The 21,452-nt window shown below is 44.3% G+C and overlaps 1 protein-coding gene and 1 pseudogene across 4 annotated transcripts; one reads left to right on the plus strand and one right to left on the minus strand.

Moving 5' to 3' along the window:
• Window positions 1–2,479: 2,479 nt before the first annotated feature.
• LOC121477615 lies at window positions 2,480–3,265 on the minus strand (annotated as a pseudogene).
• Window positions 3,266–11,964: 8,699 nt separating this feature from the next.
• Window positions 11,965–21,167, plus strand: SLITRK3 (SLIT and NTRK like family member 3). 4 transcript variants are annotated; one of them, XM_041731483.1, is made up of 2 exons: window positions 11,965–12,196; window positions 17,820–21,167. In XM_041731483.1, the coding sequence occupies exon 2, from the start codon at window positions 17,841–17,843 to the stop codon at window positions 20,778–20,780; it is 2,940 nt and encodes a 979-aa protein (XP_041587417.1). In that variant the 5' UTR covers window positions 11,965–12,196; window positions 17,820–17,840; the 3' UTR covers window positions 20,781–21,167. The 4 variants fall into 4 exon arrangements, with proteins under 4 accessions (XP_041587417.1, XP_041587418.1, XP_041587419.1 ...); XM_041731484.1 differs by lacking the exon at window positions 11,965–12,196 and adding an exon at window positions 12,703–12,997; XM_041731485.1 differs by lacking the exon at window positions 11,965–12,196 and adding an exon at window positions 13,084–13,321.
• Window positions 21,168–21,452: the final 285 nt, after the last annotated feature.

The following is a 21,452-nucleotide window of genomic DNA, read 5'->3' on the forward strand; positions in this document are numbered from 1 at the left end:
TCTATTCATTTTTAAAATTAGTCTAATTATTACTTTTCATTTCATCAGAACTTTTTTTTATGGTCTCTGTCTTTTGTTGCCTGTGAATGTTTGGATTTTTTCATACTTCACAGTGAAAACTGCGATCTCGTCTATATACAAATAACAAGAGGTGACAAATTTTGTTTCTTTTTTTCTTTCTTTCTTTTTTTTTACTCATCTCAAAGGAAAATAATTAACACTGGATGCTATCAGAAGTTACTGGGGGCTTGGTGTATAATAACAAAAAGGAAGTGTTCCAAAAGAGAGATCTATGCCTCTGAACTAACAAAGTGCAAGCATGTTAAATATGCTTTTATTACTTGGAAAAAAAAATTGCAAACCTTACCTCTGGAAATGTTTAGTGTGTTCCTTTTCAGGGCATTAGACTGACTTGAGTATGAAAACAAGAAAAAACAGTTTTGGTTATAGTTCATTTGATAAGGTGTTCATAGGACTTAAACATTTCAACAAAAGCTCCTTGAATTAATTTCCCTCTAAATATCTCCCCTAAGCTTCTTTCCATTAAAGAGGATAATTTGTATACCTGAATGAGATATAAGCTTAATTAATTAATTGAATAGAGCACTTAAAGGCTTATCTGCTGTGATATGCATTTAGAAATGTGATTATTGAATGTTTTGTTATTCCCTACAGATCAAAATGAACGTGATTGTTATCCCCATCCCCCACTCCACCTCATTCCTAGTTCCACCATGCAACAAGATTTGGGATTTCACCCTTCTTTTAAAATTAAAGCGCGTCTTTGAAATGATTTAATAAAGGACCCAGCTATAGTGATTGTATATTTTTCCAGCCAAATGTGGACCAGGGCTTGATTATACTCTGTGTGGGTGTCCTTTTGGGAAACAAAAATTCTTAATCACTTCAATTTCAAATCGGTGTTTGAGAATTACTGGCAGGATAAACATAGAAAAAAATATTTCATCAGTATTTCATCTCAAATGTTTATTTTCATGTATTCGATAAATGCATGTATTAGCTTTTTGAACATATACCATTAAGTATTTTCTAAAATGGGATCCCTGGGTGGCTCAGCGGTTTAGCACCTGCCTCCAGCCCAGGGCCTGGAAACCCTGGAAACCCAGGATCAAGTCCCATGTCGGGCTCCCTGCATGGAGCCTGCTTCTTCCTCTGCCTGTGTCTCTGCCTCTCTCTGTGTGTCTCATGAATAAATAAAATCTTAAAAAAAAAAAAAAAAAGTATTTTCTAAAGTAAGATTTTTTTCTTTTAAATAGAGATAGTATGTACCAAATATTCAAACTATAATTTTTATGAGTCTGTAAAGTCTCTAAAAATTCATGTGCTGAAGGGATTAAAAAGAATGTTAACTCTTTATGTCTCTATACCCTCAACTCTCAGCACTCTGGAATATGAAAACATATTAGTTAACTAACTGACTCCTAGATTATATGATTTATATGCTGCACTGTGGTTTGGGTTATATAGAACTTCTTAGGCAACATATTCAAATATACAGTTTAATATTGCAAACAGAATAAATAGCATTTGGGAACTTACAAATGATAAGGTATTCAGTAGTGACCAAACACAGATATATCCAACTTTTACAAAGTAAAATGTGGTACATGAACATTTAGATGTAACAAACAGATAAATTAGGGGATAATTCTTCCTACCATAAATGTTTTGACCTTACAAAATCATTCTTTAAGTAAAACCTCCCCAGTACTTATAGAATGATTTTAATGAAAAATAAAATAACTACTTGCATGCACAAACAAGAAAGTGAGACATTAATGAGGCGGAGACATATAAATTTCACAGCCAAAGATACTGTGTCTATGTCATCAGAATAAAAAGCTGAAAATGATAGGAGTTGATGTCAAATGCAAAAGAGATAATTATGTGGCTAGGGCAAGAGGAAAAGTAGGGTGGTAATGTGTTGTCTCCTGAAAGAAAGTCTAAAGTTAGTCTTAAGACACTGAGACAGAATAAAATATTCCAAAAAAGAGTAAATTCCCAAAAAAGAGTATACTTAGAAGTAAATGAGGAAGCAAAATATTTCTATTTCTACAATTTAACATGTAAAACTCAAAGAAAGCAAAAAAAAAAAAAAATCCAAGTCGAAGATCCCACATGGGGTCTAAAGGACTAAAATAACATGGGGCCCCTAAATATTTGTCTTTTCCTGTGAACAAGGATAAAAGATCTATGTTTCTGTTCTATGGCTAGTTAACAAATCATCACAATCTTAGTGTATTAAAACAAAGCTCATCTATGATCTCACACTTACTGTAGGTCAGCAGTCCAGGCATCGCTTAGATGAGTCTTCTGCTCAGTCTTACAAGGCTATAATCTGGGTAGTAATTGGGCTGTGTTCTTTTCTTTCTTCTTCCTTTTCTCCTCCTTCCCCCCTCACCTCATCCCTCTTCCTCTTCTTCCTTCTTCTCCTTTTATTAATGTGAACCAGAAATGTTTATTGCAGAAATTTGATGAAAGTTCCCATTGGGTGGCCCCTGCTGAAGTTGGACTGGGGCCCTCCATCCAGGGCTGGGCAGGTGAAATTTGAAAAGGGTGAAGGAATATGTCTGGGCCCTGGGCCTTGGAGATACAAGATGATATTGGGGGCTAGGCTTCAGGTGACGCCTGTAGCCTCCAGCTCCATATTCAGAGACCTCACTATGCCATCCTCTACCTCTATGGAGAAGCTCTTAAGCTGGTGATTTCCAAAGACAGACACCAATGGATCATCTAGTAATGAATCTGTTTCCTTCCCAAAAGTCCCAGTAGAGTTAGACAAGAGCCTAACCTTGCCTCCTTAGTTGTGAGCTGCTCCTCACTCTTCAGTCACAGAAACATCATTAACAGTCATGTAGACATGCTACCACCTGGACCCCCTTGGCCTGCAGAGCCTTAGCCTGCTCCCCAAACACTGGCAGGTGGGCCTTGGAACAGCCTGGGGTAAAGACCCCAAAGATTCCAAACAGTACCCCCTTCTGCCCTTGAACAGCTCTGCCAGGTTCACCTTGTTCCCAGGTTCTCCTTCAAAAACCACCACGGAAGGCATCTCCCACCTTGATTGGGGCCATGGCTGAGGCAGGGTTGCTGAAAGTGTAAGCCCCACCAAGCATCTATTCCCAGCTTTTTTGCCGGCACCCTCCCTGCTCCTGCCTCCACCCATACCATACAGACCAATAGCAGTGGCCCAGATAAGAACTGAGCCTGCCTGGCTGCCCAGAAGGTGCAGTCCAGCCAGCAGCATGCCCATTCCAAAGCAATGGGACTGTGTTCTTATCTGGAGACTTGGTTGGGGAAGAGTGTGTTTCTCTTTTTTTTTTTTTTTTTAATTTTATTTATTTATTCATGAGAGACACAGAGAGAGACAGAGGCAGAGACACAGGCAGAGGGAGAAGCAGGCTCCATGCAGAGAGCCGGATGTGGGACTGGATCCCGGGTCTCCGGGATCACGCCCTGGGCTGAAGGCAGCGCTAAACCGCTAAGCCACCTGGGCTGCCCAAGAGTGTGTTTCCAAATTCAACCAGGTTGTTGGAAAAATTCATATCTTTGGATTCTTTAAGGCCACCAGGACAATGGGTCTTCATTTTAGGGAAGGTACCAGTCTCTCTTTTAAGGATATTCACCCAATTAAGTCAAGCTGACCCATAACAATCTCCCTTCCAATTCACTCAAAATCACTGATTTAGGACTCTGACTGCATCTGCAAAATCCCTTAACCTTTGCCATTTTCTACTGGGTAAAAAACAGTCACAGGGTCCACCCACACTAACTATAAAGATGAGCTTAGCAAGGATGTGACACACTGGGGGTCACCTTAGGGTGTGTCCACAACAGGATCTCTATAAAGGTACATGGGATTTCTTACCATTCAAAAGCATAAGTGGAACAGCCTGGGGAGAATAAGAGTGCAAGGTCATTTTGCTGCCTTTAGGATCAAGAAACAAATAAGGATATATTTATTATAGGAGTTTTGTAGATGCACAGTGATATCTAACAAAGAAATATAACAACAACAACAAAAAAACAGAGAAGCCATCTTGTCAGGAAGGACTTGGACACAGAAGTTTGATGCACTGAATTGGGGAGTGATGTCAGACTCATGAGCAGGACTTGGGACAACAGAGAGCACAGGTGTCGATCTGGCTGCAATGGCTTTATGTACTAGCCATGTTTGTGTTGCCTGGCTTCCTGTCCATAGCCCGTCACACCTAATCATCCATGCTGTGACCTGGCTCAGCCTTATTAGACCAGGAATATATACCTGGCCAAAAAGAATATAACCAGAGACTGGCCAGAAACGTATGGTCTGTGTGTCCTTACTGGAAAAAATAAGCCTGTCCAATTAAATTTTCAGGAATTTGAACTAAAGTAAAAGAGAGAAGTTGCCAGTTGGTGGAGAATACTGCAGCTGAAAGGCCATGTAGCAATTATGAGCTGTGTGCTAGCCGATGCAGAGAAAGCAGCTTAGCAGAAGGGGAAAAAAAAAAAAATGGTGCAGACTCAAAAAAGAAGTGGAGATTAGAGAGAACATTCATTCATTTAATGCCTCTAATACATTCGTATAGAGTTCCTATTATGTACGGGGCACTGTTCTAGGTGCCAGGAATACCGCAATGAATAACACAGAGTGCCTGTTCTCATGAAACTTATTCCTGTAGTGGGAGAGAGACAGTGAAAATGCACAAGAATATAAATTATATTTCATTAGGAGAGAAAACTGTGGGAATAAAAATAAAGCAGGCCATGAAGTTTAAAAGTAATGGGGGAATTGCTATTTGGGGTAGCATGGTCAGGGATGCATACTTGATTATGTCCTTTGAATAGAAACCTGAGTGCGGTGAAGATGCCAGCCAACCCTGCTGATAATCATGAAAAGGGTACACTGGACACAGTGCACAGTAGACGCAAAGGCTCTGAAATCGGTGTCTGCTTGGAGAGTCAGAGGAATAGCAAGAGGGGGAACATGCCTGCTATAGTGGGGGCAAGAAAGCAAGTGAGAGGGTATCCAGGCAGACATGGAGTGAGCAACAGGATCACACAGGGCTTGTGAACCTGTGTCAGAAATGCTAGCTTTTACCCAGAGAGATGGGAAGCCGCTAGCGGGTTACTGGAAGATAATATCAGCCTTACATTTTTAAGAATCATTCTTGCTGCTGTAGAGAACAGATGGGAAGTGAGGGAGGTGACAGGGAGACCATGTGGCCCCTGAGAGATACAAAGTGTGGCCTAATTTCCAATTATGTCCCCCATGAGGCCTGGCTGTACTTGTTTCAGTCCTTGAATTTCCATGAGATAACATTGCAAATCCTTTTTTTAACCCCCCCCCCCCCCTTAAACCAGATTGCCAAGGACTCTAATGAATGTTAAACATATTCAAGACTTGGGTATTTTGGGTTTTTATATATTTTGGCATAAGAGCTAAAAGGTAGTAGAATTTTTAAAACATGTTACCTTTTTTTATAAATTATAGAAAGTGCTTGCACATTGGGGAGTTGACGTCAGACCCGTTAAATTGTTGAACAGAATTATTTTTCCGGGGCACTGGCTTAAACCCATACACAAAGGTCAGTTCCCGAAGATGATTTATCTGATCCTTTGTGACATAAATGTTTCAAGAGTTTCTAACTCAATGAATATTCTCATCCAGTATCAATAAAATAAGTATAATTAGTTTTTATATCTTATGGATAACTATTTTGTTATTCGATGAGCCTTTGAAACTAGGTATGTCTCCCCTTTTAGAGACAAAACAATTTAAGACAAAACAATGCAAGATTTTTATAAAGAATCCATTAATTTTTCATTTTCTATCCTCCCAACCCACACACATACAGAAGCACACGTGCATGTGTATCATTTTTATACGTATAGGCACTTTTTGGCTACCTTTTATGGGATTTCCAATGAAATACTACTAAACCAGCCATAAAGTGTTTCAAAATGGGCAGGGGAGGGAAGTTAGTAAACACTCTGTCACCATCTTAATAACATAAGACATTTTACTACTAACTTTTCAATGAAAATATCTAACTAATACAAGAAATTTAAAAAAAAACTAGTTTAAGGTCAGACTATCCTATAAAAATATTAAGGCTGCATCAAACACATCCCCAAATAGACAAATATTCTTTATCTTTTATTTATATTTTTGGTAATGCTTCTATAAGATATGGATAAGGGTAAATTAATAGCATTATAGGTTTTTATATTATTTGATAATGTTACCATTATTATAAAACAGTTAATGGTATCTCAGTTGCGCCATGTTTATTAAATTATTGCACTCTTTTTATTTATAATATTTGCTAAAAATAACATTTTAATAAACATTTCCCCATTCACCAAATTCTCAAAAACACTACCATTAGGAAAATAAAATTCAGACCATTCATCTGTGAAAGAAGAGTATTTTGTTAGATATGAAAGGAACGAAATCGGCACCCATGGAATCATACATTTATCTTTAAATGCCCAAATGTGAGCACACACACACATCAATTTCAACACACAAGAGACAGATACATTTAAGAGAATCACTAAACATTAACAACATAGAAATGTGAAAGGAGATTTAGATAGAACACAAAAGCTAAAAGAAGCTATGTGCCTAAGTAACTCAGCAGAGTGATACAGAGGAGGCAGCCAAATTCAAAGAAACTTTACTTTTTTAGATTTAAGTCACTTTAAGAATTGTTAACATTCAGATATATATTCAGTGTTTCATAACACTCTTGTTCTATTCTTAAAATGCAAAGTTGTACATAATATTTCCATTATCTGAGGTTTCCAGCACACAATCATATTAAGCCTTTTATCTTGTGGCATAGTTGGTGGGAACAAATTTTTCATCAGGCTTTATACTGAAATCAGCCTCATTTAAAAATAGTTATTTCATATTCATGTTCTCAAATAGCTTTCAAAAATTCAAAGACCAGGGGAAATTTGATTTGACTTATAAATATCTATGGGTATTGTTTAGCCTTGCTGGCCTCTTTAGCCGATGCCAATACTATTCCTCTATGATGCCGTAGTGAACTTTAAATTAGTAGATTAAGAGGACACATATAGAACTTCAAATAGGGTTCCAAAGGGATGGAAACTTTTCCATGAAAGCTGGTTAAAATATTTTAAGTATTTCATAATTAACTTCCAAGCATTATAATGTGCTTTAACACTTTGTCACTTTAGTAGTTACCATAAATTCTATTCTATAGTTTCAATTATCTTCTCAATTTAAATGATGCCTTCTCCAGCCTTCACTCATCTCTTGAAGATTAGTTCTACGTTTCTACCTGCCAGGTGAGTTTCTCTTCATACATAAAAACCAAACTCAAATAAGTAGGAAGTTCATTACCTTAGAATTTTATACATATTCTCAAGGGGGTAACTAAGTCTATTCAATGGGAAGTAAAAGAAAACATTGTTTAAGTTTGCTTAAAATTGATTCTACCAATTAGATTTGTCCCAAAACAAAAACAGCTGTCCTGCAATATACCAACGTCCACATCACAGGCAATATTAAGTAATACTCTGGATAACAATTTGGCAAAAGATAGTAAAATAGGGATGTGCCTATCACATAATTGGTCAGACTTGATAATCTTTCAAGTCCCTCTAAATTCTGTGAGTCCGTGATGTTGTAACCCTCTTAATTCTGTGAGTCCATGATGTTGTAAAATTATTCTCATTTTCTTTTCTCATCATATATTAAAAAAGAAAAACTTCCTTCACTGCTAAAACTTACGTGATTTACCTCTTTCCACTACATACAATACCTATTCATTATTTCCTGATGTATTATTCAACAGTTTAATTCATTTCAACAAATATATTTGATTAATTTCCCCTTATCTTGATCTTTGAAGATTTTTTTTGTCAGTAGTTTTAATCTTAATATCTACAATCTATTAATTCCAAATAATTTTAGAAAATCTCTTATAAAGGAAACAATAACTTTCTAGGCTTAATCCAGACTACAAATAAAAACTTGCAAGCTTTGTTCATATTAGATAAACTCTGGGAGTTCTAAAATAGTTCATTTAATCTTTGAGATTAAAACACATGTTTAGGGGATCCCTGGGTGGCGCAGCGGTTTGGCGCCTGCCTTTGGCCCAGGGCGCGATCCTGGAGACCCGGGATCGAGTCCCACATCGGGCTCCCGGTGCATGGAGCCTGCTTCTCCCTCTGCCTGTGTCTCTGCCTCTCTCTCTCTCCCTCTGTGACTATCATAAATAAATAAAAAATTTAAAAAAAAATTAAAAAAAAATAAATAAATAAAACACATGTTTACTTCAAAGATAACCTAAGGTTTCATTAGGTGGAAGCGTACAAAGTGCTTCTAAAATGTTTAAGTGAAACAAAATAGAAAAGATTAATGTCTGAGTATCTTGTAACTTCTTCTTTATATGTATAGCCTGTTAGTTGTAATGACAATGCAGGTATTACAACATGTTGATTCACTAAATTTTACAGGATGCTTTCAAAAAAACAAAGTTACCAATGGGTTTGGAACTTCTACAAAATATAAAACCTTTCAGACATGTTTCTTCTATGGAGTTCTAAAAAGATATACACAAATAAACATGTAAGTATGTAACCTTCCGTCTGAATTGTTCAATCCTTTGAATTCTTTCCATAAATACTAACAGCTAATTTCTGTTTTATGTTTTTATTTGCTTAATTTTTTGCAGACCAAATTTTTATTTGCAAAGCTGTATTGTGTAACTATATATTCAATTGTTTCAAAGGTGGTATCCAAAGTTGCTCAGATGAAGATATAATTATCAAGCATGTCGTTTGTCAGCCTGAAAATTATTTGGAATGGACCTGAAAGAGAGAGAGAGAGAGAGAGAGAGAGGTTTTTCATAACTGCCTATATAAAAACAGATGAATACAATATATAGATGACTTAGGTATACTATATGTAATCATAAATTACTGCAGAGTTTAGAGCTTTCTAGGGTGAATGCTCCATTGTAAAAGAAACTCTCCTTAGATACTACCTTAGATAGTATTACATCTTTCAAAAGTGTATTTATTTTTATTTAAATCACAGTGAGTAAAATACATGCTAGATAAGAAAAATATGTCTACTTTATTCATTTTAATACCAGTGTCTCTCTCTGGAAAATGATAGAATAGTTAAAAGGAAACTGAAAAATACTGCTGTCCTTGGAACTAATATATATATATGACATATATATATGAATATATATATATGACATATATATGTCAACCAGCAATATATTTAATTACCTTCTATATGTTATCTCTATGTTTTCCTTTTATTCATTATGCATCACCAATAAAGAAGAGTTTTATCAAGATAGTTCTTCCTTTTTGCGATATAAATTGCTTGATTAAAATAAAACTATGGGCATAACTTTGCAGAATGCCCTAAAAAGTTACAACAAATAATTGCTCAAAGGCCCATCACAATCACTTACCCTACAACATTTTTATCTGACCTGAAATATTTATTATGTTGGAAGTATTTACTTTTAACACTAACAATCCATCTAACTATCCAATCTTCTGTAGCTCCCCAGTACCATCAGACCATATCAACATCTATCTGCTCAGAGTAAATATCTTAACACAGAGTTCTCTTATCAACAAATAACCTTGAAAATCAAGTAAAATGAAAAAAAAAAAGTTAAAGAGATTCAGCTATTTTAGGAATGATGTTGGCTGATTTCTTTTAGGGTTACTCTAATATCCTCCAGCCTTGAGGCTCAGGGGCATGTGTGTGATTTCACACTTGCCCACGTAGAATATGGTGTACTCAGGAGTGATTCTCCTCGAATTGAGCAACCACCTGAAAAGGCCAGAAACAACTCTATGACTCATCAGCCTACTGATGTAGCTTTAGTCTCTCCTAAATCAGACTGATTTGTTATAGGGATGGACCTTTTTCACAGCCTTTCCTAGATATATCTTTTTATTTTCATTTTTTTAAAGATTTTATTTATTTATTCATGATAGACAGAGAGAGGCAGAGAGAGAAGCAGGCTCCATGCACCGGGAGCCCGATGTAGGACTTGATCCCGGGGCTCCAGGATCGTGCCCCAGGCCAAAGGCAGGCACTAAACCATGGAGCCACCCAGGGATCCCCTAGATATATCTTTTTAAAACTCAGTTTGGAGACCTTGTACGTAAAAAATCCAAGACAGATATTCTTCTCTTATCCATGTCTTCACATATATAAAATTCACATTGAAGCATTTATTAGCCAAGAAAATACTGAGGAGCATTTAAACTTTGTGTCAGTAGATTTGAAGAAGTACATTTAAAAGTATGGGGCTGGGGCAGGGGCACCTGGGTGGCTCAGTCAGTTACCCAACGGACTTTTGATTTCAGCTCGGGTCATGGTCTCAGGGTTGTGAGATCAAGCCTGGCTTCCGATCGCACAAACTCTACTTGAGATTCTCTCTCTCTCCCTCTGCTCCCATCTGCCCCTTGCACTCCCTCTCTCTCTAAAAATAAATAAATAAAATATTTGAAAAAGAAAAATAAATAAAAGCATATGTCTTATCATGTTGCTTTCACCACTTTCTAGGTCCCTGGAGATGCCCTATTAATCTAAATAATCTTCACATTATTGTGAAGAGCAAATGGAAGCGTTATGTTTAAAAAGCAATCTAAATGCATTTATGCACAACCAACACAGTTGCCATCCTGAATTTGGCTAATATACGTACAGAATCCAAAGCAATTCCACAGGCCCTTGGTTTTCACTATGACCAGTTCCATCTTCTCTCTTTTAATGAAGGTGATACAGACACTAGACTTGTATAGTATGCACATAACACACAGTAACAATGATGTGACATAAAGAAAATGCATTAAATAAAGGCTAAAATCATACCTCCAGGCCTGTTTCCCAAAGACTTTCATATATACATATATATAAAAAAGAGTATTCTTTGCAAGGTTTGAGTTAGCTCTTTTGAGAGCTTTTGCAAATAGGGTTGAGGTCAGTTTATGTCTACGTTATACCAGTTACACAACTTTGCTTGTCTCGGACAATTGATTCCATTCACTTCGTTTAGAAACGGCAAGAGGTAACAAAGATGATTCCTGGGACTACTTCGTATTCAGTTTGGAAGTTCGTGCAAGATCGCCCTCTCTCCAACACAGTCACTGATGAAAGGGATCTATTAAAAAGAACTGCGTTGGTTTACACTGCAGATTGAATGGAGCATTACACGACTGCATTAGTGTGACTGCAGTGGGGGTAACGGTCGCCTCCAGTGAGTACAGAATGTTGTAATGATACTTTCACATACGTGCAGGAATTGCTCAAACGTCCTCATTGAATTTGTCACGAACTGCTATCCAGCATCTCCCCAGCTAATGCCCCTCAAACACCTCCCCTCACTCTCAGTTTTATTTCCCTCCGTCTTAGCGGGTGTAAACAGATCAGGAAATCCGTGTACTTCCCAAATGTCACCTATGTATCGTGAAGCGGGGTGTGCGTGGCGGGGGTGGAGGGGGGGGGCGGGGGGAGGGGGAGGGGGAGGGGGCTGCAAGTCGCTTGCAAACAGCTTCTTCGGAGGCGTTTAGCGATACCGCCCAGCACGAGAGCTCGGAGGCTCGGAATTGGATGACCCCGCCCCAAACCCCTAGGGCCCGGCCTGTAATTTTCCGAACGGCGAGCTCTCCCGTGCAAATAAAAGTTAAACATCAAGCCACCAGATAGCAGAATGCTGACTTGCTGCCACTCGATTTTACAGGGCTTCTCTTTGTGGGGCTGCCAGATTGTGACCGATAAGGGGGGGGGGGGGGATGAGAGAGAGAGAGGGAGAGGGAGAGAGAGGGAGAGGGAGAGGGAGAGAGAGGGAGAGGGAGAGAGAGGGAGGGAGAGGGAGAGGAGAGCGATCACTTGCTTCCTGCTCCCCAAGCAGGGATCTGCCTGCGATGCGCGGCGAGGGGACTGCGGCGGCTGCTCCACACAGTTGGCGCGGAGGAGGGGCCGGGGGTGCGGGCGGGGGGAGGGGGCCCCGGCTGGCGGCGGCTCCGGCGATGGGCTGATCTGGGGGCTCCCGAGCGCCGCTCCCCGCGTGCGCGATTTGGGGGCAGCGGCTGATGGATTTGCATTCGGGGTCCGGCCCGGCGTCTCGTGTACCGCCTCCCCGAGCCCGACCTGGAGCTCCCGCCTCGGGAGCAGACGTCGGTAAGTAACGTGGGATCCGCTTCCAGTTAACCGCCGAGGCCATTCAAGTGGCACTTTTAAAGCAGGTCAGTCCTGGAAGATGCCGCCGCCGCGAGCGTCTCCTTGGCCTGAAAGGTTCGGCGCGGCCCCCCGCCCCGCCCCCCGCCCGCGCCCGCCCCCCGCCCGCGCCCGCGCCCGCGCCCGCGCCCGCCCGGGAAGTGAGGGTGCTCGGTGCTGAGCGGTGCCCGCAGGCCCGCTTCACCTTCGGGCTCCGCCGGGGAGCTCCCAGCGCCCACGTCCTATGTGGCGTGGACAGCCGTGCCGTGGGGGCTGGAGCCTCTCCTCCCCCCACCCCCCACCCCCTTCGCCGTCTGGCCAATGCTGGGATCTGGGATCCAGTCGCCCCCTCCCCGCCTCCTGCCCGCCCCTCCCCACCCCCTCTCTCCTCTCCACACCACCCACCCCCGCTCCCACCTACCCAAGGGTCAAGAGCAAAGCGCCGCCGGGGAAGGTTAGGGCTGGTCCCACCTCTCCAGATCGGAGGAGGAGGCCTCGGGCAGGGATGCACTGAGTGACCACCTTCCAGGAAGCGAGGAAGAGGCAGAAGAAGGAAAACAAAAAACAAAAAACAAAAAACAAAACCCAACCCCAACCGCGGAGACGCAGCCGGGCAGTCGCGGACCGCGAAGCTCGAAGCGCATCGGGGGCGCCGCGACCTGGAGTCGGGAGCTGCGCCCGAGGACGCCCGCGGAGCCCGCCCGGCCGGCAGGGGCCGCGGGGACCGGGGTCGTGCGCTCCCCGCCGCCGGCCGCGTCAAGCGAGGTGAGCGCCCCGCTCGCCCACGGGCATGCAGCGACCACCTCCCCGCGAGCCCAGAGGTGCAAGCACCTAAAAGGATTACAAGCGTGACGCGGTGGCCTTGCTCAAAGTTGGCGGCCGGGAGGCGGGGAGGCTGCGGGGCGACGGCGACGGCGCGATGGATACAATCGAGCCTCCCAGAGTTCGCAGCCCGCGCCGGGGCCGGAGCGCTCCGCACCCCCCGGTGCTCGGCGCCAGCCTTCCCCACTGGGCCGCGTTGAAACCGGTGTTGCTCGCGTGTGGGATGCGCCTTTGTGGAGGATCTAGAGTTTGGCAGCGGCGTCTTCTGTACGTTCACAGGTGCTTGGAGGGGGAGGGGAGGGGGGGGGCGGCTGCATTTTGGAACCGGATCCCTCGGTGTCAGGACGACGGCCGCAGGGACGGCGCTGGACGCTCGACGCCCTCGGACCCGTCCCGGGCGAGGCCGCCGTAAGTAACTCCGACGAGTGGGCCAGTGTCGGAGCGGAGGGCCCCTCCCCCGGCGGGTCGCTCGCTCGGCTCGTGGAAGGAGGAGAATCGGCTCAGGCTGCGTCGTTTCCCGGGTCTAAACGTGCCCATTTCGTGCGTCTCGCCTGGAGACGGCCGATTAGCCCGAGCGTCCGTAGAAGGCTCGCACGTCCTCGGACGACGAATGATGCAGCACTTTGATCATCCGTCCTGGGGGTGGTCGTCTTGCTTCCATATTGGAATATTTAACCTTAGACATGGGGAGGCGAGTGGGCCCGGGGATCGGGCAAAGGGGAGGGGGGATCGGGGGGGAGCTCTGCGGGGAGAAAGGGCTCCTTGTCCTCCCCGCGGACAGAGGGTGCCGAAGCTGCGACCCGGGGCTCCAGGGCCCGCGCCCCCTAACTTCTGGAGCTCTTCCTGCCACTTAGACACGGCACACGGGGCGAGGTAAAGGGAAAGGAAGGGGCGAAGCAGCCCTTCGGACGCGGGCCGAACCCAGAAGTTGAGGCGATGCAGTTAGGGAGAGCGCAGGGGCGATGGCGGTGACGGCCGAGTGCCGCCGGGCCGCCCCGGGAGGCCGCCCCGCTCCGCAGCGACGCCACCGCCTCGCCGGCTCCGAGGCGGCCCGCGGGACCGTCACCGCCTTCGCGCGTTGGGCGCGGGGCGGCGGGGGCCGAGGATGGGGTCTCGCCCCGGTTCTGGGCTCAGGCTGTCGTCGTGACGGGCGGCTCGGCTGCGACCCGAGAGACCGGGTGGGTCGGGAACGCCGAGGGTGTGGAGCGTTGGGGATCTCGCCTTCCTGCCCAGGGTCCGTAATCGCTGTTTCTAATCTTAGCTACTCGGGAGCGGCGGACACTTGTGTGGTCATTTTAAATGCAAAACACCATGCAAATCGTCTGCGGCTGACTCTTAAGGAACGTTTAGGTCGCATTAGGGGATTTGCATGTATCTAGAATGGTAAAGAATCGATAAGTTGTTTTTTTTTTTGTTTTTCTTTGAAATTTGATTTTGTTAAAAAAGCGCTTTAAGGGAAAGCTCTTCTTCTCTACCCGCTAACTTTGAGTCCGTGGGCACTTGAGGTTCAGTCCAGTTCGTCGGCGATCAGAAAGTCCCTCCCTTCCCCAGGAGCTGGTACAGGATTGCTGGGGGGGGGGGGGGGGGGCGCAGGGCCACCGGTGCCCTCCGGTTCCCGCTAACTGGACGCGTTTGTTGCACACTTGCCTGTCCCCAGTTTCCCCGCTAAGCTGCCTTCCCTCCTAGCAGGGAGGGCTGCTCAACCTTCTCCGAGGGTTTCTGTGAACTGTGATCTGCTGGCCTCTCTTCACTGCAATGTCTTTGCTCAATCACCCCCACCCTCACGTCTCCCTATTTTCCTCTTACCCAAAATATCACGGAAAAAAAATATTTGGATCAAAAAAAAAGATGGGGGTGGGGAGTGGGTGGGAGGTGGAGAGGGTCGAGGGAAAAAAAAAAAAAATCTAACCCCTGAAATGCTGCCCCCTATCCTCACGAGGTCTTTCCCGGTAGGAGAAAGTGAAATGTGCCATTGTTACCAAGTGGTCTGCGCTGGCCTGTCTCTGTTTTTAAAAAGGTGGAAGCAGACACATGGCCGTTGAATCCAGGGGAAATCGAAGGCTTTGAGCTGCAGCACAACAAAAGGATTCCTGGTGCAAAGAGATCGAAGCAAAATGCAGGAGAAACTGGGTCCAAGCCGCTCAGGCTGCCCGGGCTCTTGTTCGGGACACCTAAGCAGAATCAGCTAGACCCAGCCCTTCTCCTTTGGGGGACCTTTTATCCCCGTCTTTGGAGGGGAGTGTCTGTGCTATGAAAAGGATGATTCTGAACGATGATCTTACTTTATAACCCGTCTACACTAGACAGGAGCTTTGGAAACTAGAAGAGCAAAACAGTCAGGAGATGATTTCCTTGAGAGTTAAAAATAATAGTAATAAAAAGGGGGGGGGATGCCTACACTCCCACCCACCCCCACCTTCTCCACCAAAGGAATGCTTCCCTTAGGTTGGCTTCTGCTCCGTTTCTTATTTTGACAATTTGTGATCTCGACCCCTCCAGTTTTTTTTTTTTTTTTTTTCTCGTCCCTTAAACGCACACACACGAACTGTATAGTCAAGGGCTTCCCAGTGCTCGTTCCCGAACCCAAGCTAAGCGCGTTCCCTTCTTGGAGCTCATTTTCGTGACGTGGAAAGCCGGATCCAGGGTTACAGCACAAAAAAAAAAAAAAAAAAAAAGGGCCAGCAGCACAAGAGAAGTCCGGGTTCTGCACTGGGATTGAGCCTGCCTCCCTGCCTGCCTCCCTCCCGCCCTTCCTCCCAGCGCCCAATGATGTGCTGCCGGTACCCGGGGAGAGCGGCGGCGGCGGCGGCGGCGGCGATGCTGGAAGCCTGCTGCAGCCCCTTCTCCTCCCTCCTCTATTGAGTGTGCCAAGCGGCAGTTCTGCATCCTAAAGAAGCCCATTGAAAGGCCCATTGCATTCCCAGCACGTCTCAAGCTTGCTGCTTTTATTTTTTCTCTTCGTCTCCCCCACCCACCCTCTCTATCTCCCTTTGCTTCAGCTTCAGCAAAAGGAAGGGAGGGAGAGGGAGAGAGAATCCTTAAACTCAAGCTTCCCCCCCCCCTCCAATGTTCAATACTTAAAAAAAAAAAATCTCCTGCAAAAATAGGTAAGTCAAAGACATCTGGAGCCTTTCTTAACCTAAGTCTCAGGGACCTCAGAGACAAGAAAAACATTTTTTTTTTAAACGGTGAGGAGAGAACTTAAGTAGATTTTAATATTTTATAAGAGAGACAGGGAAGACTAACTGATACTGCAATGTAGCTTCATCTGCCTTCTGTCTCTCTCTCTCTCTTTTCATTTAATTGTTTCTAAAAATTGAGCATTGCATGCCCGAGGCGTATTTCTCTTTGCTTTCTCATGGGTCTTCCTTTCCTTACAGCTGTGTACATTATATGCAAGTTGAATATGAAGATTTAGTCTTTTCACTCTCCCTATAAATTATACCGTTGTGTTTTCAGAGGGTTGGCAAAATATTTCCTTAATGTATGTATCTTACTTGTGGAGAGAAAACATATGCTAAAAATTCCGGTATATTTTCATTGCTTAAAAATAATTATTTCATTTTGATTGATATTTCAGTGACTCAGAAAGGGCAATCTAACAAAACTGCATTAATATAATTTATTTATGTACGCATTTTCATATACTGATGATATAAAGCAAAGAAAGAGAGCCATAGAGGAAGGCTCTGTATTATTAGAATAGTGCACAGTATTTGTTTCTTCTGATTGGAAAAGAATGATGTCTTTCTTTGAAATGTAATTCATATGATAGATCATTTACCAGCAGGTAAGAATCAAGGTTTCCAGCCTTTCTTGCCTTTAACTACCCAACTGTCTTCTAACCAGCCACCTGCCATTCCAGCTTTTTACAGGGTTCCTCAGCTGATCTCGAAGGCACAGATACACGTTCCAAACTATGCTCTGCAAGTGTTATAATACAGACACTCCCAGGCTCAGCATCCTTTAGCTATCATCTTTAATTCTGACAACTGCATGAGCTCCTTCTTTAGAAAGGCTAATTACTCCTAAAGGGGTTAAATGGCCAAATGATACATCCCTGTAGAAATTATTTAATTAAAGGAGATGTTAAAAATCTGTGCTTGGGCAAAAGAGGGTGGGGGTATAGTGTGATACTGAGCATACACTATAATTAAGTACACTATGATCATCTCTTAAGCAGAATCTTAAGTTTTCCTGAGAAACCAAGCATCTTCTACATCTCAACATCTGATGTTGGGTAATGGGCTCATAATTTATCACACTCTAATGTAATAACTCTGTGGTGTACTGTGTCTTTTTATGAGTGGAAACCTATAGTTTAAAGGATATTTATGTATTCCCCATCAGAGTTCCAATCAGATTTATAATGGGCACCTCTGATATCAATGTGAGTTTTAGCAGGCAAACAGATGTAATGGCCCAATTCCTGCCATTATTACTGAATCTGCCTATATCTAAAAGGCGTCTCTGTATACCAGTCCCTTGATTGCTATAAGAGGCAATGAAGGCTGCTTGTGTTAGTATAATATGCCCTTTACCAACTATGTCTTGGCTCAGGAAAACGTCATCGCATGGCACAATATTTCAGAGTCACCCAAGTTTAAATACAAAACATATTAAGCATGTTGATAGATCATTTGGACTGTCAGCTCAGCAACTGCTAAAGTTTTGTATCATTCTTAAGAAGCTTCAAATGTAGGAGTCAATTAGAATAGTGCATACGAGTAAAGGCTAAAAATCTGCATCTTTATTTCTGTTGCAGTTTTGTAATCAACTACGAACGATGAAACCTTCCATAGCTGAGATGCTTCACAGAGGGAGGATGTTGTGGATAATTCTTCTAAGCACAATTGCTCTAGGATGGACTACCCCGATTCCCCTGATAGAGGACTCAGAGGAAATAGATGAGCCCTGTTTTGATCCATGCTACTGTGAAGTTAAAGAAAGCCTCTTCCATATACATTGTGACAGTAAAGGATTTACAAATATTAGTCAGATTACTGAGTTCTGGTCAAGACCTTTTAAACTCTATCTGCAAAGGAATTCAATGAGGAAATTGTACACCAACAGCTTTCTTCATCTGAACAACGCCGTGTCCATTAACCTTGGGAACAATGCATTGCAGGACATTCAATCAGGAGCTTTCAATGGTCTTAAGATTTTAAAGAGGTTATATCTACATGAGAACAAACTAGACATCTTCAGAAACGACACCTTCCTTGGCTTGGAAAGTCTGGAATATCTGCAGGCAGATTACAACGTCATTAAACGTATTGAGAGTGGGGCATTTCGGAACCTCAGTAAATTGAGGGTTCTGATTTTAAATGATAATCTCATCCCCATGCTTCCAACCAATTTATTTAAGGCTGTCTCCTTAACCCATTTGGACCTACGTGGAAACAGGTTAAAGGTTCTTTTTTACCGAGGAATGCTAGACCACATTGGCAGAAGCCTGATGGAGCTCCAGCTGGAAGAAAATCCCTGGAACTGTACATGTGAGATCGTGCAATTGAAGAGTTGGCTGGAACGCATTCCTTACACTGCCCTGGTGGGAGACATCACCTGTGAGACCCCTTTCCATTTTCATGGAAAGGACCTGCGAGAAATCAGGAAGACAGAACTCTGTCCCCTGCTGTCTGACTCTGAGGTGGAGGCTAGTCTGGGGATTCCCCACTTGTCATCAAGCAAGGAGAATGCGTGGCCAACTAAGCCTTCCTCAATGTTGTCCTCTGTCCATTTTACTGCTTCTTCTGTTGAATATAAGTCCTCAAATAAACAGCCCAAGCCCACTAAACAGCCCCGAACACCAAGGCCACCCTCCACATCCCAAGCTTTATACCCTGGTCCGAACCAACCTCCCATTGCTCCTTACCAGACCAGACCACCCATTCCCATTATATGTCCTACTGGGTGTACCTGCAATTTGCACATCAACGACCTTGGCTTGACTGTCAACTGCAAAGAGCGAGGATTTAATAACATTTCTGAACTTCTTCCAAGGCCACTGAATGCCAAGAAACTTTACCTGAGTAGCAATCTGATTCAGAAAATATACCGTTCTGATTTTTGGAATTTCTCCTCCCTGGATCTCTTGCATCTGGGGAACAATCGTATTTCTTATGTCCAGGATGGAGCCTTCATCAACCTGCCCAACCTAAAGAGCCTCTTTCTCAATGGCAACGATATCGAGAAGCTGACACCAGGCATGTTCCGAGGCCTACAGAGTTTGCACTACTTGTACTTTGAGTTCAATGTCATCCGAGAAATCCAGCCTGCAGCCTTCAGCCTCATGCCCAACTTGAAGCTGCTATTCCTCAACAATAACTTGCTGAGGACCCTGCCGACAGACGCCTTTGCAGGCACATCCCTGGCCCGGCTCAACCTGAGAAAGAACTACTTCCTCTACCTTCCTGTGGCTGGTGTCCTAGAACACTTGAATGCCATTGTCCAGATAGACCTCAACGAGAATCCCTGGGACTGTACCTGTGACCTGGTCCCCTTCAAACAGTGGATTGAAACCATCAGCTCAGTCAGTGTGGTGGGTGATGTGCTTTGCCGGAGCCCTGAGAACCTCACCCACCGAGATGTGCGCACCATTGAGCTCGAAGTTCTCTGCCCAGAGATGCTGCACGTCCCGCCAGCTGGAGCATCCCCAGCCCAGCCTGGAGATTCTCACCTTGCGGGGGGGCCAACGAGCGCATCACCTTATGAGTTCTCGCCCCCTGGGGGCCCCGTGCCACTTTCTGTGTTGATTCTCAGCCTACTGGTTCTTTTTTTTTCTGCTGTCTTTGTTGCTGCAGGCCTCTTTGCCTATGTGCTTCGACGGCGCCGGAAGAAGCTGCCCTTTAGAAGCAAGCGGCAAGAAGGTGTGGACCTTACTGGCATCCAGATGCAGTGCCACCGGCTTTTTGAGGATGGTGGAGGTGGTGGAGGTGGAAGTGGAGGTGGGGGCAGACCAACTCTTTCCTCCCCGGAGAAGGCTCCTCCGGTGGGCCACGTATATGAGTACATCCCCCACCCAGTTACCCAGATGTGCAACAACCCCATCTACAAGCCTCGTGAGGAGGAAGAGGTGGCTGTTTCCTCAGTCCAGGAGGCAGGGAGCACAGAACGAGGGGGTCCTGGGACACAACCACCAGGAATAGGTGAGGTTCTCCTAGGAAGTGAGCAGTTTGCTGAGACACCCAAGGAGAACCACAGCAACTACCGGACCTTGCTGGAGAAAGAGAAGGAGTGGGCCCTGGCGGTGTCCAGCTCCCAGCTCAACACTATAGTGACAGTGAATCACCACCACCCTCACCCTCACCACCCGCCAGTTGGTGGGGTTTCTGGGGTAGTTGCGGGACCTGGGGGAGACTTGGCTGGGTTCCGCCACCATGAGAAGAATGGTGGGGTGGTGCTGTTTCCTCCTGGGGGAGGCTGTGGTGGTGGCAGTATGCTACTAGACCGAGAGAGGCCACAGCCAGCCCCCTGCACAGTGGGATTCGTGGATTGTCTCTATGGCACAGTGCCCAAATTAAAGGAACTGCACGTCCACCCTCCTGGCATGCAATACCCAGACTTACAGCAGGACGCCAGGCTCAAAGAAACCCTTCTCTTCTCGGCTGGAAAGGGCTTCACAGACCACCAAACCCAAAAAAGTGATTACCTCGAGTTAAGGGCCAAACTTCAAACCAAGCCGGATTACCTCGAAGTCCTGGAGAAGACGACATATAGGTTCTAACAGAAAAAGAAAAATTAGTGCTTTTTTTTGTTTTTTCAAAAGGAAAGGAAAATAAAAGAAATATATCCCTTGCTCCCTTTACACGTGTCCCAATAACTCTATTCTCACAAACTTCCCTGCCCTGAACAGAACTGAAACCGCATGATAACTAGAAAATACAGATGTATGCTCTCCCCTCTCAGATGTGATTTGGAGGAAGGGCCATACTCAGATCATTAATCAATGAAGTGCCTTCGCAGACTTTTGCCAGCAAATGTTATCATTATTTTTTTATACTGAAACTTGAGACTTTGACTGTGCCATGTATAAGGTATATTGGGGATCGTTGTATTGATCCTAATTAAGTAAAATTCGATGTGTCTTTATTTTCAGTAATTTTTTTTTAGTTGTAGTTTTGTTTGAAGGGGGGGCGGGAGGGAAACAAATTGACATTTGTGGCTTTCTTTCCTCTTCCCATCATGGCACAGATTCTGTACATGTATTAACAATGCAGTTTGCTGCATGCCTGGAAACTGCAAGACGGGGAGGGAGGGGGCGGGTCTTGCTCGAATGTTCTCACCCACTCTTTTTTCTGTCACACACACACCCACACGCAAATCACAAATCCCTGCACACAGTTAGGTCCCTAAACCTGCAGCCTCTTCCTTCTGGCGCAGGTACACGTACACACAC

Source organism: Vulpes lagopus, chromosome 17, assembly GCF_018345385.1.
Source record: "Vulpes lagopus strain Blue_001 chromosome 17, ASM1834538v1, whole genome shotgun sequence".
Taxonomy (NCBI): domain Eukaryota; kingdom Metazoa; phylum Chordata; class Mammalia; order Carnivora; family Canidae; genus Vulpes; species Vulpes lagopus.